Genomic DNA, 18,280 nt, shown 5'->3' on the forward strand with positions numbered 1-18,280 from the left:
GGATTTTTGGCTGTTTAGACTTGCTTTCTGTTAGGCCTGGGTTTTTACCTTCTTTTATTTAAAATAACGTCTTTGCTGATAATTTACAACCCGAGAAGTACTAGTATGCATACCCTAAGAGGTTAGGATGACAGCAGATCAAGTATTTTATGGCTAAGGACAGCACTTACATGCCAAGTGAAGAGGGACTTGGCTGGGAAAACACCGGTTTAGTAATCAGTTCAGGACCTTCAGAAAGCTTCTGCAAAGCTGTTGAGACAGGAGAATGATCTCATGACTGAATGGGAATTTGAGACAGGTGTCCAGCGCAGGGAACCGTGCCAAATACCTCCGACTAATAACCACATTGAATGTATAGTTGTCATGACATGCACCGTATATGAACCTAATAAAAAAATTGTACAAAATAAAGTGAGTTGAGCCAACTATGAGGTCATGTGTCTAATATACACACATTTCCTAAGCAGGAAATTGCTATAGAAACCTTCAATAGGCTGAAAAAAATATATTTCCAAACTGTATCCTAATAAACACAAATACTCCATTTCAGGGAACGGCAAAATGTGTTCATTCCTGACCCCCTGCCTAAAGCCCATGATTCTGTAAAATGGAATTGCATTGTTCTCTTAGAAAAGCCTTGCCCCAATAGATTTGGACATTGTTATTATAATGTTCCAGCTTCCCAAGTCAGTCCATCATAGCTAAAATTTGAAATTGCTGCTAGAGGTATAATCCTATCATTCAGCTCACCATTAACACATCTACGTTAACCAAAGGGAATATGATGGAGGTGGATATATTCATGAGACAATTAGCCAAAACTCTGGTACAGGACACTACTTAAAGTGGTTGTAAAGCCAGCGATACCAATTCATAGTTACATAGTTAGTCAGGTTGAAAAAAGACACAAGTCCATCCAGTTGGAGACTAAATCTCTTCTAATCTAGACGTAAAGAGTGCCCCCTTGTCCTCTTTGTTGACTGTAAAGTGAATAACTCGACACCAAGTTCCCTATATGGACCCCTTATATATTTGTACATGTTGATAATATCCCCCCTTAATCTCCTCTTATCAAGAGTGAATAAATTCAGTTCCTCTAATCTTTCCTCATAGCTGAGCTCCTCCATGCCTCTTATCAGTTTGGTTGCCCTTCTCTGCACTTTCTCCAGTTCACCGATATCCTTTTTGAGAACTGGTGCCCAAAACTGAACTGCATATTCCAGATGAGGGCTTACTAATGATTTGAACAGGGGCAAAATTATATCTCTCTCTCTGGAGTCCATACCTCTCTTAATACAAGAAAGGACTTTGCTCGCTTTGGAAACTGCAGCTTTGCATTGCATGCTATTATTGAGCTTATGATCTACCAAAACCCCCAGATCCTTCTCCACTATGGATTCCCCCAGTTGTACTCCCCCTAGCATGTATGATGCATGCATATTCTTAGCCCCCAAGTGCATAACTTTACATTTCTCAACATTAAACCTCATCTGCCAGATAGTAGCCCAATTAGACAGAGCATTGAGGTCGGCTTATAAATTGGAGACCTCCTGTAAGGACGTTATTCCACTGCATAGCTTGGTGTCATCTGCAAACACGGAAATGTTACTTTTGATCCCAGACCAATATCATTTCTAAAGGTATTAAAAAGTAAGGGTCCCAACACTGAACCTTGGGGTACACCACTGATAACCTTAGACCAATCAGAGTAAGAATCATTAACCACTACTCTCTGAATTCTGTCTAAGCCAGTTTTCTATCCATTTACAAACTGATATTTCCAAACCTGTAGACTTTACCTTACACATGAGCCGTGTGTGCGGAACTGTATCGAACGCTTTTGCAAAATCCAAATCTATCACGTCCACCGCCACCCCTCTGTCCAAGGTTTTACTTACCACCTCATAAAAAGAAATCAGGTTTGTCTGACAACTTCTGTCTTTCATGAATCCATGCTGTCTGTTGCTCAAAATATTTTTATCCTGCAAGAACTCGTCTATGTGGTCTTTTATTAATCCTTCCAGTATCTTCCCAACTATAGAAGTTAAACTAACTGGTCTATAATTACTTGGTAAAGACTTTGTTCCCTTTTTAAATATAGGCACCACATTGGCCCTGCGCCAATCCAGTGGTAATATTCCTGTCATAAAGGAGTCCCTAAAAATTAGATACAATGGCTTTGAAATTACAGAGCTCAATTCTTTTAGGATCCGTGGGTGGATGCCATCAGGTCCAGGTGCTTTATCCACCTTTATTCTGTCCAAATATTTCTGGACCATATCACTTTTGAGCCATTGTGGATTTGGGGCTGCGTCAATACCACCCCCATTATGGACATGAGCTCCCCCATGCTCCTTTGTATACACAGAGCTGAAGAAAGTATTTAATAAGTTGGCCTTCTCTTTGTCCCCAGTCACCCACTTCAGATTATTTTGCAAAGGGCCTACATGCTCAGACTTAACCTTTTTACTATTAATATATTTGAAGAATTTTTTGGGGTTTGTCCTACTATCTTTTGCAATCTGTCTTTCATTTTGAATTTTTGCATCCTTGATTTCCTTTTTACATATTCTGTTATATTCCTTGTAACATTTAAATGACACTAGCGTTCCTTCATTTTTATATTTTTTAAAAGCTCTTTTTTTATAGCTTATAGCTTTTTTAACTTTGGCCGTGAGCCACATTGGTTTTAATTTTAACCTTTTAAACTTATTGACCATGGGAATATACTTTGCCGTGTGATCACAAACAGTCTTTTTGAAGAATTCCCATTTCTGTTTTGTGCCCATTGGTGCCAATATTCTCTCCCAGTCTAAGTCCTGGAGAGCAGCCCTCATCCTTGGAAAATTTTCTCTCTTGAAATTAAGTGTTTTTATCTTTCCCGTATGTGATTTTTGCATCAAATGAAATCATGTTATGGTCACTGCTACCCTTATGTTCCTGCTAGGCCCTCTGTAATAATAAGACTTACTACACGGTGTGTGTTTTTTCAAAATTTGGCAGGTAAATACCTTTTTTTTTTCAAATGTGGTCACGTGACTGGCCCCCACTCTCCTTCCCTGATCTAGGGACTACAGTGGGAGGGGCTGAGATTTCCCTCTGATGTCAGCTGGGAGGTCATGTGACCACACAACAGCGATGGGGGAAAAAGGTAATTAGCTGCCGGATTTTCAAAACACACACACACCGTGTAGTATATCTATCTTATCTTTTGAGGACTACCACAAACAATGTTTCAATCCTTTTGGTCTTGGAGTTCAGATCTTTACCTCGTTCAATAAGATAGAACCTAAGTTCAAAATGGCATGGGAGGGGGTTTTGAAACAGTGTTCCATGGAGATGATGACGATGATAATAAATAAAAGAAAAATTCAACAAGGATATACTTAATAAAAAAAGACAAAAAATTATATTGTGACAAACGTGCATACAAATGGAATGGTGGGCCCAAATGCCTTTATAGGAATAATATTCACCATACAGTATCGGGTAATGGACCTTATATTTCTAAACACCCATCCTTGTTGTTTAATTTATCACAATCTTCACCAGTACACTCTGAGGAGTGCAGGCAATATGTTTAATGACAATGGCTCAGATATGGAAGATCTTCCTCCCATACCACTCGCGAAACAAAACTCACACATCACAAACTTACTAAGCATAATTAATTTATCAACACAGGATGAGAGATGTGCCCTTGAGAACGGGCTAAATCTTCTGCCCCACAGCACAGATTAATAAATTTGAGAAAATAAAAGATAAACTTTTTTTTTTTTTACGCAACTTGTTGGTAAAGGGCCTTTTTACCAAAAAACAGACCGTTCCAGGTTCAACATATATACAACAAGAGGAATATGAACCTGATCTATTAGATTCTATAGACCTTGAAACTATTCTAGCTGAGGTGGGTGGCGTCATTGAGACACCTCCATCCCCCAAGTCGACCATTGAAGGACTTAAAAAGAAATCTACTCTTTACCCAGCACCAAGTTCCAATCTCAATGGCTGCTTTTTTTAAATTAGTGTCCAAAAAAATCCAGGAAATTTTAAGGATTTGGTATCAAAGGAGGGACCAGTCCCTGCAACTGAAGGAGAGTTTGGAACTGTGATCCCTTAACCTAGATAGAGAACTTCCACAATATCTACGCATAATTGCATATCTGTATTACATGACACTGTGGGCTTATGTCCCAAGTCCACAAACATCCCTCGACTGCTGATCCCTCACATCTGATAAGAAAATACTGTGTGATGTCTGAAATTCAATACTTGTCCAGTTCCTGATTCGGGGTAACTTCTATATTTCATGTCCTAGTCTCTGAAGCAGATAAGTACTTAGATAATCGTATATAGATTTTCATCTATTTTATTTAAAAGAAATGCTCTAGTTTGTATTTTTAAAATGTTTATATGCACATCTCGACTTTGTGGAACAGTAAATATACTTTTTTTTTTATTCCTACAGTACACACAATTTAAGAGGGACAGAGTGATCTTGGTGGAGTGACTGTTAGCTCACTTTCTAACTGCTAAACAAAAGCATTGCAACCAGCCTTGTACTAGTCTTTGATTGTATGAAAAGCAAAGTTTTCTAACTAGAAATGGTGGTTGCTTAGAAGCCTGTACTTTGATCGTGGCAGTTCAAATATATAAGCTTTCCCAATCCTGCAGTGCTGCAGCCAATCCCTTTGGATGTGTGCCCAGAAAGTGGCTGAGAAGCACATAAATACAGTGTCTTCCTGTTCAAGGGATTACACCTGCTCTTCCGTTTTCAAATTTCTGCTCATCGAGGACCCAACTGTGGCAGAGCCAGGGGGGCCCTACACCTGAAGGTTTCTCTGATACCTCAAGATTTCACCTAAAAATTCTGCACTCATAGATTCACTGGAAGGCACCTGGAGAAAAAGCTGAATAGGCACTGCTGGTTTCCTAGCCTCATGAGTACTGCTTTACTGCAAGATCCTGGAGACTGCAGAATATTGGGATTACAGGGCCACATAGTTCCTTTCCTGAAAGGCACTAGTCATTTAAGTTTTGTGTAAATGTCTTATGAAAAGTTCAGGCTAGGTAGTTTGAGAGGTTCATACAGTAGTCTCCTGTAGTTTCTGCTTGGGGACTATCCTCTTAACCTGGGTCAAGTAGTTCCCTTCCTGAGGAGTAAATACCTTTTTGTCCTCTACTAGTCTCTCATGGGAATACTGTACTCTTCTCTGTTGCAAACTTTAGGAACAGTTCTGCTCAGATCAGAGTGTCCTCTGGTTTCTGCTAATGGTTCTGGAGTATCCCATACTACCCTACACCCCATCCAAGTTATTTAGCAATAAAACCACAAAAAGGCATCCCCTAGACTGCTTCTTATGTCTGTGTCTGCTGCCAGCCTCTGCATTAGTGAGAGAAAACCCTAGTCATAATCCCCATCTGTGCTGGAAGTGTACAGCGACACTGCCTTTGACCATTATCTGCCAGTGGCCCATATGGGAGTAGCGCTAAACATGTTTCCCCAATTTAGGGGTTAATCATAGAGGCAGGTGTCCCCAGTATCCAGGGGGGTTTATATGCATCATAAGCCACAGATCAAGTGCAGTGTGGATGGGGCTGCAGAAGTTTATTGCTGCTCATCCAACAGCGCCACCTAGTTGCCGGCTGTTCAAAGACTGCATTCAGATTAGCTGGCTGAACAATTCCTTCAGCAGGTGCTGTTAAATGCAGTGATGAACTGTCACAATCTCAGAAGTGAACATAAAGGAGTCCACTCTATATAATAATAAATTCAAATAATGCAAATACTGATATAGGATTAAAAAAAAAAAAAAAATACTCCTAAACCATTGAAAATATCCCCACTGAAAATCCCCCCGCATGAGTAACTATGAACCCAAACAAAACATATATGTATAGGTATACATGCAACACCCTGATGCTAACGCCCCAGACTAGACCCAATTAAAAAATGGTTTTATTAAGAAACACTAAAAACAACGAATATTACATAGCCCTTAGAAAAAAAAAATGAAAAATTACAATAATAAAAGGAAACCTAATGAAGATATGATCCTAAAAGAGCTAATCTAAGCGGAGCAACCAACTCAAGTCCATATAAGTGGAAAAATATAAACAAACATAAATAGGGATCATCTGTGTATACAAAAACAAAAACATATATCCAAGAAGTAGCTGCATTTTTGCCAAAAATAAAGGAGTCACAGCTGTTAAAGACAAACAAAATTGGATGGACCAGAGGAACACCCCCACCCCTTATTCATACAAAATGGGTAATATCCCATTCATAATCGAGTCCTCTAGGAAATATGGGTTCTTTAGTATAACAATTAAAAAAAAATCTCTTACTGAGAGCAGAGAACTGATTCCCCTCGCATTTTGGGGTGGACAACCCTCTCTCTGATCTGCACCCTAAGGGGCTATAAATTAGCTGCATGGTGCTGGACAAAGTGTCTGGCCACATTAGTGTTTTTATTGATATTAATGTTAGACAACATGTCTTGCACAAACATTTTGTAGTGCATCCAACATATTGTATGTTGCTAGAGACACAAGTATTGACATACACAACAAATTTAGTCTGACAATTTACAAGTTGTCTAATGGGAAATAAACTACTGTGAGTGAAATTTACTATGTGGGGATGTCCTACTTACAGTATGCAAAACTAGAGCATCTAGTGGTCCCACACCTCTATGCTCCTATAGTACCCAATCAAGTTTTTTTTTTTTAAGTGAGCTTGGCAAGAATATGCTAGGTGAAAAAAATTACTTGTGGTAGATGCTCATCATATAAAATTAGGGGATATAGAGAAACTACAGGTCTAATGTAATTAAGCGGACAACCATTAGGAAGTAAAGAAGACCTCTGGATTCTGTATTTGAGGGGGTCACTCAAGTCGCCACTGGTGGGTGTCCCATTTTTAATAAAATCCTAGGAGTGTCTCTGGCCTGCTTGTGTGTCCTACTCAGTTCCAATCTATTATAGCCCCTCTTTTTTTTTTTTTTTTTTTTCTCAGCCTCCTTTTCAAACTCCTGCAAGTAGGTACAGTTTTGTCTGGCTCTCAAACTGTCCCCTCGCTATTGCCCTCAAAACATGGGTCTGGTGACAACTGGTTGCATGTAAGGGAGTTCTTAGAGGAGGTCTTTCTATGAGAGTGTACATTGACCCTCTGGTCTTCTACTGACCCTATAAGGGTTAAATCTAAATAATTTATATCCACAGGATGTTCTTCCCTGTAAATTGTAGAGTGTAGTCATTGTCATTTAGGTCAAATGCGAGACAGCTCACCGTGGACAGTAAAGATCATGTCATCTATACGATAGAATGACCTAATCTGATGCCTTGATAAATTGATGTCACTATAAGACCCCTTTCACACTGGGGCGTTTTTCAGGCGCTTTAGCCTTAAAAAAAAGCGCCTGTAAAGCGCTTGAAAGAAGCCTCATCTGCAGTCCCAATGTGAAAGCCCAAGTGCTTTAAGAGCCCATTCACAATGTCAGAGCCCGAAAAAAGCTTGCAAAGCGCCGCTTAAACTAGCAACGCTTTACCAGCGTTTTTCGAGCGTTATTGGGGTGCTTTTAACCCCTGCTAGTGGCCAAATAAAGGGTTAAAAGCACCCACAAAACGCTGCTGCCAATAGCGCTTTTCAGGCGTTTTACAGGCGCTTCCCATTGATTTCAATGGGAAGGGGCGCTTTAGGAGCGGTGTATTCACCGCTCCAAAAGCGCTGCAAAGAAGCTGCTTGCAGGACTTTTTTTTGACGCCCTGCCAGCGCAGCGCCTCAGTGTGAAAGCACTCGGGCTTTTACATTGGGATTGCAGTTGCGGCTTCTTTCAGGCGTTTTACAGGTGCTTTTTTTTAAAGCTAAAGCGCCTGAAAAATGCCCCAGTGTGAAAGGGATCTCAGTGTGAAAGCACTCGGGCTTTTACATTGGGGTTGCAGCTTCTTTCAAGCACTTTACAGGCACTTTTTTTTACCGCTAAAGCGCCTGATAAATGCCCGAAAAACACCCCAGTGTGAAAGGGGTCTTAACACTATTCTCCTCCTGTCAGCCTGTATATATGAGCTCAGCCTCCTTTACATAAATTGGAGTGAGTTAGGACCCCATGGAGGCATCCCTCTTCTTTAATTACCATACTCCATCGAGATGGATAAGTTATGATTCAAAAGGAATTAGACACCCTCCAAAATAAAGCATTTCAACACTTATGAGTACTCTGTGTATAAAACCATACGAGGATTGGATGCCTTTAAACCTAGATCTTATGGAAAACATGAATATAATGACTTAACTTCACATGTATTCCATTTATAGTGTGCATTCTACTTAGTCTTCCAATCTATTTGTGACATGTTTTGTGTCCCATAGGCAAGGGGGTAGTCTTGCTACTAATGGCCGAAGGAAGGTATCAATCCGCTCATCCAGAGGTTCTTTAGGAGACCCAATAATGGGCACAATGGGCCTAGTACAAACAAATGGCCACCTGTAACTAGTCTTTGCAGTAGGGAGCACATGGCAGGGCAACGCGTGTCAAACAAAACCAAAAGAAAATTGCCAGCTCAACTTACCCACGAGCCTGAAACCAACAAAATGATCCTATGAAGTATGCGTTAAAAACAGGGGTTTAGTTTGCAAATGTGTGAAAATACATGCGTAAGCTGCAGAGCCATTGCACAGCACGCCAGTATTATCTGCAGTCCTAACTCTAAATTTGAGTGGAAGCAAATGCATTATAATGGATAGGCAGAGGGCAGGTGAGCCTAGAGGGAGCCCATCCCTCCAAGGCACAGGGGTGCATTTGACACCCAGTATATAGCACAATGACAACAAAGGCGACCAGTGCATCCCATCACCAGTATTCCAACAGAACAAACAAATGGCCACTGCCCCCATCTATTACTTGCCTTTGCAGCAAGGAACACATGGAAGGGTGACGCATGTCAAACAAAACCAAAGAAAATTCCCAGGTACCGAGCTGAAAACCACTTAGTGGACTGATAAAATGATACACACCCGTTGACGCACCTTGTTTTTCCCTTTCTGAGCTTGTGATAATCTGTCACTGACTAATATTAACATTGTTCAGCCAGCTAACCTGAATGCAGTCGACCTCCTTTGGAAGTTTGAACAGCTGGAAATTAGGTGGTGCTGTTGGATGGATGCACACATCTGTGGCTTATGATGCATATAAACCCTAAACAAGTGAAATGCATTAGTGGGTGTATCATTTTGGGTTGGAGAGCCAGCTGAAGCCAGTTTGTTAATTTTTGTCAACAGTAATTTACATCAAGGGTGTGTAGTCCTACAGGAAATTTGTGCTTACATGATCAAACTAGATGGGCTGTTACTGAGAGACCAGCACCCAGCAGCAATGTCTAAACTGGTCAGGAATATGCACAGAAAATTGGGTAGTGCCTTCATTTTTTTTTTTTCTAGGCTCATGATAGTAATAGACTATATTATGAATACACAAGTGTACAGGTAGGAAGGAATCAACAAATGCATAAAACTACAATCACATTATCCTCCTATGTTTAGGTTATTTAACCACTTCAATACCAGCATGTTACACCCCCTTAACTTCAAGACCCTTTTTCTGTGCTGTGATAGTATGACTGACAAGTACTCTGTCATGCAACACTACCTGTAAATGGATTTTATATCCAAGACTTCTAAAAACATCAACTCAGAAAAACTGTTCTCCCCAGCAACTATTGAAAAGGGTCGGTATTGGGGTGAATAAACGTAGGAGAAATTATCTGGAATGTAGAGACAAACGTTATTCTTCGCAGATGAAGCTCCTCTGCATTTAGCCCTGGTTCACACCAGCGTGGCTTTGGACTCTCGCTACCGCATGATTTCAAAGCCGCACCTCTGATTTCATTGCGATTTCATTTACCATGAAATCAGAAAAAAAGTAGTGCAGGAACCTTGTTCTTAGTAGCGGTGAGGCCTAACAAGTATAAAAGCAAAGAAGTTGTATGGTATAAGAGGTGACAAAAATATTTTTAGGCATGTCTGTTGCTTTTTATCTTTATATTAAAGGGGTTGTAAAGGTTCGTTTTTTATTTTCTAAATAGGTTCCTATAAGCTAGTGCATTGTTGGTTCACTTACCTTTTTCCTTCGATTTCCCTTATAAATGTTTTTTTTCTTTGTTTTCTTTGTCTGAATTTCTCACTTCCTGTTCCTCCTCATTAAGCTGTTCAGTAAGCTGTTCTGGCTGACTAACCACCGCTCGGATGATGGTGAGAAGTTTACTGAGGAGAAACAGGAAGTGAGATATTCAGACAAAGAAAAAAAACATTTCGAAGGGAAATCGAAGGAAAAGGTAAGTGAACCAACAATGCACTAGCTTAGAGGAACCTATTTAGAAAATAAAAACGAACCTTTACAACCCCTTTAAGCAGCAGCATATTTATGGATTTGGTGTATATACAACATGTTGTACCTTTTTTTGCTGTACTGCTGGTACATATAGTGTGAGAGTGAGGAGAGAGTGTGTGTGTAAAATATATATATATTATAAAAAAAAATACATATACATACAGTGGGTATAGAAAAGAATCACCCCTTTAAAATCACATTTTGTTGCTTTGAAGCGTGAAATGGAGAGACTGTTTTTGTTTTATCCAGCTGTATTTACTCAACTTTTATAACATCCAAGTGAAAGATATAACACCATGTCAGAAAAAATAAAAAAAACACTCACTGAGTTGGAAAAGGGATCACCCCCCCCCCTCCTAAAAATGACTTGTAAACTCAATCGCATGTAGCCAATCACCTTCTCAATGGCACACAAAGCCATGTGACTTTCATCTGTGATCATTTTGTTTAGCTCATTAGCTCCGCATGAAAAGAGCTTTCCTGGAGCATTTCAGTCCCTGGTAGTGCAACTGAAGCGATCATCTACGGGTGGCAAGGCACTGTCAAAAAGATCTCCAGAAAAAAAGTTGTGGACAGGCACAAGTCAGGAGATGCAAAAAAATTTCAAAGGCTCTGAGCCAAGAGCGTCTCTTGTATAGCCCAGAGCCTGCACTGAGAGTTCCCCTCTCTTGTGTGGATGGGAGAAGATAGAGCCAATCTGCTCCTTTTCCTCCTGTGTGCATCGTGGGAAAAGCTACATTTGATCACTTAGCTTCTGGGCTTTACATTTCTGGTGGTGCACGCAGAGGAGGAGGAGCACATCGGCTCTCTCCTCTACCATCCGTGCGAGGGCGAACAGGCAGTGCAGGCTTAGGGCTGCATGAGAGAGATGCTCATAGTCCTGCTGAGGAGGTACTGATAGGCAGCATTGATGGGGCTGCAGTGATACTAAAAGGCACTGATGATCAAAGTGAACCATGTATTGACAGTCCTGCCAGTTAATGGCTCTCCTTTTCTCACACAGATGCAGTGTGGGAGGAAAGGACTGTCGATAACCGGCAGTCTGTTTAAATGTGATCAGCTGATCATCACAAGGTAAAAGGTTGCTTTGATTGGCCCTTTTACCATGGTCTTTGTCAAAAGGACACAGCAGTCACAGAGCGTGCTGGATGTACATCCAAGGGGCCATGCAAGGAGGCAGGGTTCTGGGAGGATGTCCATGGAGTTCCTCCCAGAACTGGAAGCCCGATGCTTGGATAGAAGGGGGGGCCTTCATGGTTTCTTGCACTGGAACCCTGAAGGTTCTCGTTACACCTCTACAGAGGCCTACAGCAACTCAGAAGCAGTTGCTGTAATTTATGACAGAGTGGTCATGGTGTGCATGTGACAATATCACAAATTCTTCACAAATGTGGCTTGTATGGGAGGGTTACAAGAAAATCCACTCGTCAAAGGCCACATGCAGCTATGACTGAGCTTTGGTAAAACACACTTCTGAGACCACATGGGAAAAAAGTTTTATTGTCAGATGAGACTAAAATTAAATGATTTGGCCTCAATAACAAATGATATGTCTGGCATCAATTGAATACAGCTTGCCAATCAAAATAACACCATTCCTACAGTAAAGCATGGAGGTGGTAATATCATGTTATGGGGGTATTTCTCTGCAGCAGGGACTGGAGCACTTGTCGAGATAGAAGGAAAATGAATGGGGCAACATACCGTCAAATTCTTGAGGAAAATCTGCTGTCCTCTGCCAGAAAGTTGTCAATGGGAAGAATGTTTACTTTTCAGCATGACAATGACCCAAATCACACAGCAAAAAAAAAGCATGGCCCAGTCAGAGCCAAAACTTAAACCCTATTGAAAATCTGTGGAATGACTTGAAGACTGTAGTCTACAAATGGTCACCATCAAATTTTAACTGAACTTGAGCAGTTCTGCAAAGAAGAGTGGGCAAACATTGCAAAGTCTACATTTGCAAAGTTAGTAGAGACCTATCTCAACAGACTAAAGGCTGTAGTTAAAGCAAACGGGGGTTCAACAAAATACTGACACAAGGGGGTTATCCTTTTTCCAATTCAGTGATTCTGTTTAATTATTTTTTTCTAATATGTTGGTGTCAGATCTTTCACTTGGAAGTTGCACTGAGTAAATACAGCTGCATAAAACAAAACCGGTCTTCATTTCAGCCTGAAAAGCAGAAAAATGTGATTTGAAGAGGAGGGGGGGGGGGGGATTCGTTTCTATACCCAGTGTGTCTCTCTCTCTCTCTCTAGATAGATAGATAGATATACACACTATAAGGGTTATTTAATAAAGGCAAATCCATTTTGCACTACAAGTGCTCTTGGAAGTGCAGTCGCTGTAGATCTGAGGGGGACATGCAAGGAAAGTAAACAACATTTTAGCTTCCCCTCATTTCAGATCTACAGTGACTGCACTTCCAAGTTCAGTTGCAGTGCACTTGTAGTGCAAAGTGGATATGCCTTTAGTAAATAACCCCCTATAAGTTATAGGGTTTTTTTTTTTTTTTTTTTATCTTCAGAGTTATCCTATATATATATATATATATATATATATATATATATATATATATATATATATATATATATATATATATATATATATATATATATATATATATATATATATATATATATTTTTTCCCCTAAAACATGTATTTAACCACTTGTGGACCGCCTCACGGGGATGTACGTCCTTTTTTTGAAGAGGGATATCTCGGTAACGGCAGCAGCTGCTGCCACAACCGAGATATCCATCTCTTCAGGCGGCGGTCGGCTGTACGATAACGGTGGTCTCCGCGGCGGATTCGCCGCGAGATCACCGCTATCGGCGGTGGGAGAGGTGCCACCCCCCCTCCCGCCGGTAGCGGCGGAGGCGATCGGGTCCTCTTCCTAGCTGGGCATAGAGACAAGTGAGGCTAAGATGGCCCCCACTCGTCTCTATACCATAGGAGGGCGGAAGCGACGTCAAAACGTCACTTACGCCCATACCTCTTAAAGGTATATTTTTTTTTAAATGTCAGATTTTTTTTTTTTTTTTTTTTTGCATTTTATCCCAAATATGAGATCTGAGGACTTTTTGACCCCAGATCTCATATTTAAGAGGACCGGTCATGCTTTTTTCTATTACAAGATGTTTACATTCCTTGTAATAGGAATAAAAGTGATCCATTTTTTTTTTTTTTAAACAGTGTAAAAATAAATAAAATCAATTAAAATAAATAAGAAAAAAAATTTTTTTTTTTAAAAAACACCCCGTCACGACGAGCTTGCGCACAGAAGTGGGTGCATACGTGAGTAGCGCCCGCATATGAAAACGGTGGTCAAACCACACATGTGAGGTATCGCCGCGATCGGTAGAGCGAGAGCAATAATTCTAGCCCTAGACCTCCTCTGTAACGCAAAAAATGCAACCTGTAGAATTTTTTAAATGTCGCTTATGGAGATTTTTGAGGCTAAAAGTTTGACGCCATTCCACGAGCGGGCGCAATTTTGAAGCGTGACATGTTGGGTATCAATTTACTTGGCATACCATTTATCTTTCACAATATAAAAAAAAATTGGGCTAATTTTACTGTTGTCTTATTTTTTTATTAAAAAAAGTGTGCTTGTAAGACCGCTGCGCAAATACGGTGTAAAAAAAAGTATTTCAATGACCGCCATTTTATTCTCTAGGGTGTTAGAAAAAAAACAATATAAAATGTTTGGGAGTTCTAAGTAATTTTCTAGCAAAAAAAACTGTTTTAAACATGAAAACACCAAGTCTGAAAAAGAGGCCTGGTCCTTAAGTGGTTAAATTGTAGTACTTCAAATTATATAACACATGATGCTCTACTGTACAAATAGGGACCAGACCTTGCATGATTGTGTTCTTCTCATTTCCAGGCTCTCATGTTGATGCAATAGCATCCACACCTTCCAAGTCACTGACCCAGAACAAGTATACTGACTAGGACTTCACAGTCATAGTAGCCGTATTCATGACAGTCAGGCAGCTAGCATATTTAGAAAGGTCTACATTAACAGTCTATTGATGTTATTCTTAGATTATTAGGAAAGCTAAAGGATGTTTTGGTGCATAGAAGGGAATCTTCCCAAGACCTGCATACAAGTTGCAGCTTCATAAAATCAATCCATCACTGTTGTGGAACAGGGAAGATGAGCTTGCAAATTGTGCTCTACCATCCTTCAAACATATGCAGAACAGTGTCTTCTCCTGTTATAATTACTTGTACAGATATTTTGGGGGAATGTTTTTTTCTAAAATCTTTTATTCCAGCTGGGAGAGGTTGGAAAGTTCTACAATGTGTTGTATACAATGTGGTTTTTCTAAGGAGGTATTGTGTGCAGTATTTGTCAGACAGCAGATAATTATCTCTAAGAATTATTATAAAGACGATGGTTAACAATCGGTACACGTGACATTGTACATTGACGGCCAAAGACTTGTGTCTTCTTTCATAGCTAATACTCAGCTTTTTATCTGTGTAGGGACCACAACGATACAGTTCCCAGGCAGTAAGTAGCTCAAGTAACGATGCCTGCAAACGCCAATAACCAGAAGAAGCGCAACGCCTATGCTGCAGTCGCTGTAGATCCTGAAACCGGGTACTGCACACCAGGAGCATTTGAGCTGGAGAGGCTGTTTTGGCATGGAGCAGCCAAATTCACACATGTCAATGAAGTTTTCACCAATCTTCACATTGGAGATGAGTGAGTATAAATGTGACTTATTCTAAATGAATAGAAGAGCGTGTATTGAATGAATGAAAAATTTGAGAATCTGAAATCAATCAGCTTATTGCTGCTGCCCGAGTATATCCTAGTTGGTTGCACAATCGAATGAAGTAGGCTTCATTGGTTAAACACATTCAGAAATGCCAATAACCTAATAAAAAATAAAAGCTCATTAGCTGCTGGATCACTTTAAGAAGTGGCGGGAGGGGTTGCACCCACCCCCCGCTGCTTTCCAGTGGTTCTCAGGCTTACCTAGCTCATCAGGGAGCCAGGGAACATCTCTATGGCCTACAAGGTCAGGAGCAATGTCCTGTCGTCACTTCCGGGTTCACAGCCAATGTAAACAAGGCCATTTTTATTTTTTTTGGAAAGCATTAAACTAATGTTTTTTCTTTTCCCCCATTCTGATGCTTTTCAATGTAGAGGGCATATATGGGTCTTATTGACCCCAGATCTCTCCATAAAGAGGACCCGTCTTGCTTTGTCACAAGAGATGTTTACATTTCTTGTGAAAGCAATAAATGTGATCAAAAAATTCGTAGATAACGCATACATAGGTCACATCTACATATGTAAACAGTGTTTGCACCAGACATGTGAGGTATCGCCGCAAACGTTATAGCAACAATAATATTTCCAGCACTAGACCGCCTCTGTAACTCTAAACTGGTAACCTGTAAACATTTTTAAAGCATCGCCTGTGGAAAATTTTAAAGTAATGTAGTATGACGCCATTGCGCAATTTTACAGCATGACATTAGATATCTATGTACGTGGCGTAACAGCTTTCATATGTTACAAAAAAATTGGGTTATATATTATGGTATTCTTTAATTCAAGTGTATTTCCCCCACAAAATTGCATTTTGAAAAATGGCTGTGCAAATACCGTGTGACATGAATTCCAACAACCGACATTTTTTTCCTCTAGGGCGTCTGCTAAAAAATCAAAACATTTTTTACTTGTAAAGAAAAAGTGTCAGAATAGGCCTGGTCCTTAAGTGGTTAACCACTTAAAGAGGTCGCCCAGCGCCCCCCCCCCACAAAAAAATTTAAGTCAGCAGCTACAAATACGGTAGCTGCTGGCTTTTTATATCAGGACGCTTATCTGTCCTGGAATTGAGTGATGTCGGCACCCCCAACGATTTTCCATTGGCTCTTGGGTGCTGCTGCCATTGCCTGTAAAGGAAACTGCCAGTGAAGCCCTGTGGCTTCATAGCCAGTTCCCTACTGAGAATGCGCGAAGCATGCTGCGCTTTCTGGATGGCCTGGTGGCAGAGAAAGGAGAAGGGGGGGAGCGAACTTCCGGGGGACCTCGCTACATCCATGTCTCCCGGAAGTGGGGACGGGCACTTGTCAAAAACAGCAGACAAGTGGAGCTTACACTTTTGGGTGGAACTCTGCTTAAGGATCAGGCCTTTTTCTGACACTTGCTGTATATAATTTTAAATTTGTATTGTTTGCTAGAAAATGACTTAGAATCTCCAAACATTATATATATATATATATATATTTTTTTAGCAGAGACCCTAGAGAATAAAATGGCTGGCGTTGCAATATTTTATGTCACACTGTATTTACACAGTGGTCTTTCAAACGCAATTTTCTGGAAAAAATATACGTTCATGAATAAAAAAAACAGTAACGTTAGCACAGTTTTTTTTTTCTTAATGATGTGAAAGATGATGTTACGCCGCGTAACTAGATATCCAACATATCATGCTTCAAAATTGCACATGCTCATGGAATGGCGACAAACTACGGGCAACAACACTTTAAACATTTTTGCAGGTTACCCGTTTAGTGTTACATAGGAGGTCTAGTGCTGGATTTATTGCTCTCACTCTAATTTGTGATACCTCACGTGTGGTTTGAACACCGCTTACATGTGGGCGCAAAGTAATTTTACATTTACCAACAAAAAAAAACTAAAAATGGGCCTTTAAGGCAGTTAGGCGGAAGTGACGTCAGATGTCGCTTCGGTCCTCCAAGGGCATAGAGTTAAGTGGGGGCCATCTTGCCTCGCTCAACTTCCTGCCCCATGGGATTGGATAGTTTCTGCCTTTTCCGAGCACGCCGGTAAGCAGGAAACAGATGGGGAAGGGGGGACGACGCCTCTCCCATGGCTATAAAAGTGATCCCGTGACAAATCAGCCGCCAGGACCACTTTTATTGGACGCCAAATCGCTCACTGTATAAAAAGAAAAAAAAATAGTGGAGGTTATGACAGCTGCTGCCATAACGGTATACAACAGCAAATTAATACCGTGTGTGTGTATATATACAGTGGGCGGTCCGCAAGTAGTGACCTTGAGCAAGAATCACAAAATGTAAACCGTAGCCCCTAAGAAAAAAAAGTTAGATACTTACCTTTCACGCTGGCAGTCCATTCTCGCCTTGCAGAGGTACATGCACTGCTGCTATGTCTGGGTGTTTTTGTTTCCTGTCCCCCCCCCCCACCAGCTGCATCATCATTTAAGGCAGGGGTGTCCAAACTTTTTTCAAAGAGGGCCAGATTTGATGAAGTGAACATGCGCGAGGGCCGACCATTTTGCCTGACATTCTTTGAACCAATAAAATTTGGTCTAAGTGCGATCATCTGAGCACTAATACATTGCCCAAAAAAAATTCTCTTGCCTTCGTGGCTGTGTGTGGTGAAAAGCTGAGCTTGGGCGTGTTATTTAGATAGATAGATATATCTATATCCCTTTTGTGGCCCTCATCAAATCCCTGAGTGCTGCTCAGGGTTAAGGATGGGCTTGGGTGTGTTATTTGGCTATAAAGTATTTATCGGCATATAACACACAGGCGTATGACACGCACATTCATTTTAAGAGGGAAGTTTCAGGAAAACAACGTACATTTTTAAATAAAGAACTATGAAGCAAAATAAGGGTCAATGGCCATCAATGCAGCATAACCGGTGCCATGGATGCAGCCTGATCTATGCCCATCTGTAGCCTCAGAGGGGACTGGGGGGGGAAGCGCCAACAGATCACATACAGGAGAATCTCCTGTTTACGCTGCAGCTTCTTTAATACAAAGTCCCGCCTCCTATGATACACAGAATAGTCGTCCAATGGCAGCCCAGGAGACGGTACTTGCTATTAGAGGCCACAGAATAAACAGGAGAATCTCTCTGAGG

The 18,280-nt window shown here is 40.7% G+C and overlaps 1 protein-coding gene across 1 annotated transcript in view; it reads left to right on the top strand.

Moving 5' to 3' along the window:
• Positions 1–18,280, top strand: part of DUSP29 (dual specificity phosphatase 29) — a 114,989-nt gene that overhangs the window by 91,742 nt on the left and 4,967 nt on the right. The window contains exon 5 of the mRNA XM_077453935.1: positions 14,926–15,112. Within this exon, the coding sequence (XP_077310061.1) occupies positions 14,926–15,112 (187 nt within the window). The remainder of the gene's footprint in view (positions 1–14,925; positions 15,113–18,280) is intronic.

The sequence above is a fragment of the Lithobates pipiens genome, unplaced genomic scaffold (genome assembly GCF_037356315.1).
Source record: "Lithobates pipiens isolate NorthernLeopardFrog02 unplaced genomic scaffold, aLitPip1_a1.2 Scaffold_25, whole genome shotgun sequence".
Lineage (NCBI taxonomy): Eukaryota > Metazoa > Chordata > Amphibia > Anura > Ranidae > Lithobates > Lithobates pipiens.